Source organism: Macrobrachium rosenbergii, chromosome 12 (assembly GCF_040412425.1).
Source record: "Macrobrachium rosenbergii isolate ZJJX-2024 chromosome 12, ASM4041242v1, whole genome shotgun sequence".
Lineage (NCBI taxonomy): Eukaryota > Metazoa > Arthropoda > Malacostraca > Decapoda > Palaemonidae > Macrobrachium > Macrobrachium rosenbergii.
In genome coordinates, this window is record NC_089752.1 from 55,369,175 (window position 1) to 55,371,674 (window position 2,500).

The 2,500-nt window shown below is 37.2% G+C and overlaps 1 protein-coding gene across 1 annotated transcript in view; it reads left to right on the top strand.

The window, feature by feature from the left end:
* Positions 1-177, top strand: part of LOC136844236 (C-type lectin domain family 12 member B-like) — a 12,234-nt gene extending 12,057 nt beyond the window's left edge. The window contains exon 7 of the mRNA XM_067113229.1: positions 1-177. This exon is cut by the window's left edge and continues 173 nt beyond it. Within this exon, the coding sequence (XP_066969330.1) occupies positions 1-57 (57 nt within the window). The 3' untranslated portion in view covers positions 58-177.
* The last annotated feature ends 2,323 nt before the right edge of the window (positions 178-2,500 follow it).

Consider the following 2,500-nt stretch of genomic DNA (forward strand, 5'->3'; position numbering starts at 1 on the left):
ACCAAACTGCCTTATATCTGCCAGGTCATCCAAGATAATTTGTGGGTGAGGGAGTGAAGATACGGACCAAGAAGCTATGGATTTTCATCATTTCAACTTGAATGTTAAATGAAAATAAAATAACCAAATAAATAAATAAATAATAATGAAAATAGAAAATTTATATCTAAAAGGGACCAACATGTAACTGCTATGTTTCAATGACTTACTTTTAATCATAAAACGAATAAAAACCTTGCGAAATTATAATAATAATAATAATAATAATAATAATAATAATAATAATAATAATAATAATAATAATAATAATAATAATAATACTGACCAAAGTAACTTTTATTCCAAATCTTCATTTCAGCAACGAATAATATTGAAAAATTAGAAAAGTAAAAAAAAAAAATAAAGCTAACCTCCGTCAATACTATACCACAAAATTCCACCAAGAATTATTAAAATTTCTGCGTGGGAGTCCGCTTTAACGCTTAACAGCATAATGATCAATGAGCTCTTTCTAACAATTAAACTGGAAGGAAAAATGAACCAGTTATATGCTTTTCATTTCTGAAATAAAATTCGTTAGGTAAAAAGTTTATCATTGTATCCTACGGTATGACTGTATTACAAGAGCATGTGTTTCTAGTGATGTTAGTAGTGGGTAGTGGGTTAATGTGGCTTTTCTTAGCAACATTCACTCCGAAATCAAACCAATGGGTAGAAAGGACCCTTTAACCTTGGCAGGCAACCCTTCTAAGGGAAGGTTACTCTGAATTCAAACTTTGTTCTCCAACCTTGGAACGTGCCATAGCCATTGTACCGTGGCCTTCCATGGTCTTGGGTTTGAGTTCCCTTGCCTGATGGTACAATCAGGCATTTATCCTCTTTTTCGTTCACTTTCCTGTTTTTTTCGAAAAGTGTGTAGGACAGGCTGATGAGAAAGTAAAAGTTGCTTGGTGGATTATCAGGAAAGTGCCCTCGTCTTTGCCTAATCTATTCCTACTGAGCGTTTTATTTCTAAATCCATCCTGACTGTCCTCCCCACGTGCTGTGGCAAACCTGGAGGATTTCATTTACCTTACAAGGCGCGCTGGCCTCATCTTTTCGACCAGTTGCTTCCGGCGATTTTTATCAATGACACATGGACATGTTTATTTATACTTTCAATGGAATTTTTGTAAATAATGTAAATACTGTTGTTGGTGGTGGCATTTTTGTTTATCGTTCTGTTGATTTTCACAATGCTACTGTTGGCATGAGTCTATTTATTAGTTTTGATACTGATTTTATGTTGTTAATTTTAATTCTTTCGGGAAACTGAGCTGAACCCTGGGCCTGTTACTCATTACAGTAAGAAAAATTGCTGAGTACTTTACTAAAATATTCGTAGCTTAAGGTCAAATTTTCTTGATCTCCAGAGTTTTGCCCGTAACTATGATTTGATGTTTTTATCTGAGACTCTTGTAAGTAGTAACAAGTCAAAGGTTGAGTTTTAATCCTGGGGTTGATGGCCCTGACTTTATTTATCGTCGTAACATACCACATGCGCAAGGTATGGCTGGATACACTGAGTCCCGACGACCTATTTATCGTTGGGAAAATCTGGAGTGTAGTTGCCATGAAGTTCTTTGTTTTAAAATTTACAGTAAGTTCTACAATGTATAGGTATTTGCTGTTTACTACAATCCAAATATCGACGATTCTATGTATGACTGTCTCTTGGAGAGGATTACTATGCCTCAGTCACAGGATGCAAAAGCTTCATTCGTTGTTTGTGGAGACTAGTGAGTGGCTAAGGTCAAATTCCACAGAGCAACATGGCCGATCTGCTCTTGAGTTCTGTGTATCCTCCGATTTTGTCCAGCTAACTAGCCCTTCGTTGGCTGAGTCGGCTGATTTCAGACTGTCACCGATGGGCCGGAGTTCACCCCAGCCGGTTGATGAAGAGTTAGAGGAATTTATTTCAGGTGATAGAAATTACTGCCATCATGTGGTTTGGATTCCACAATAAGCTGGCCCCTGCCTGCGGGTAACCAATTGGTTCTTAGCCACGTAAAATGTCTAATCCTTCGGGCCAGCCCTAGGAGAACTGTTAATCAGCTCAGTGGTCTGGTAAAACTAAGGTATACTTAATACTTGTCCAGCTAACTGAGGAACCCACCCACATTTCTGGTAATAGCTTAGACCTCATATTCACAGATGTTCCAACTATTATCAAGTCCAAGGTCTGTGACTATATAGGCGTATCTGATCACCGTGTCATTGAGATGGACATATCTGTCAACCAGTATATTCCTAATGCCACCATTGGAAAAACAGTCTGGCTAAAATCCAGAGCCAATTGAGAATGCATTATTGAAGCTTGTCAGGCACTTAATTTTTCAGATGCTATATTAGATCCTGACCCCAAGAAGAAGTTAAATGAAATGCTGATGGCTATTTTAATAAGATATGAGTATGTCCCTAGGTTGTTCAAATGAAAATTACACCATTTTTGTTGAGTTTC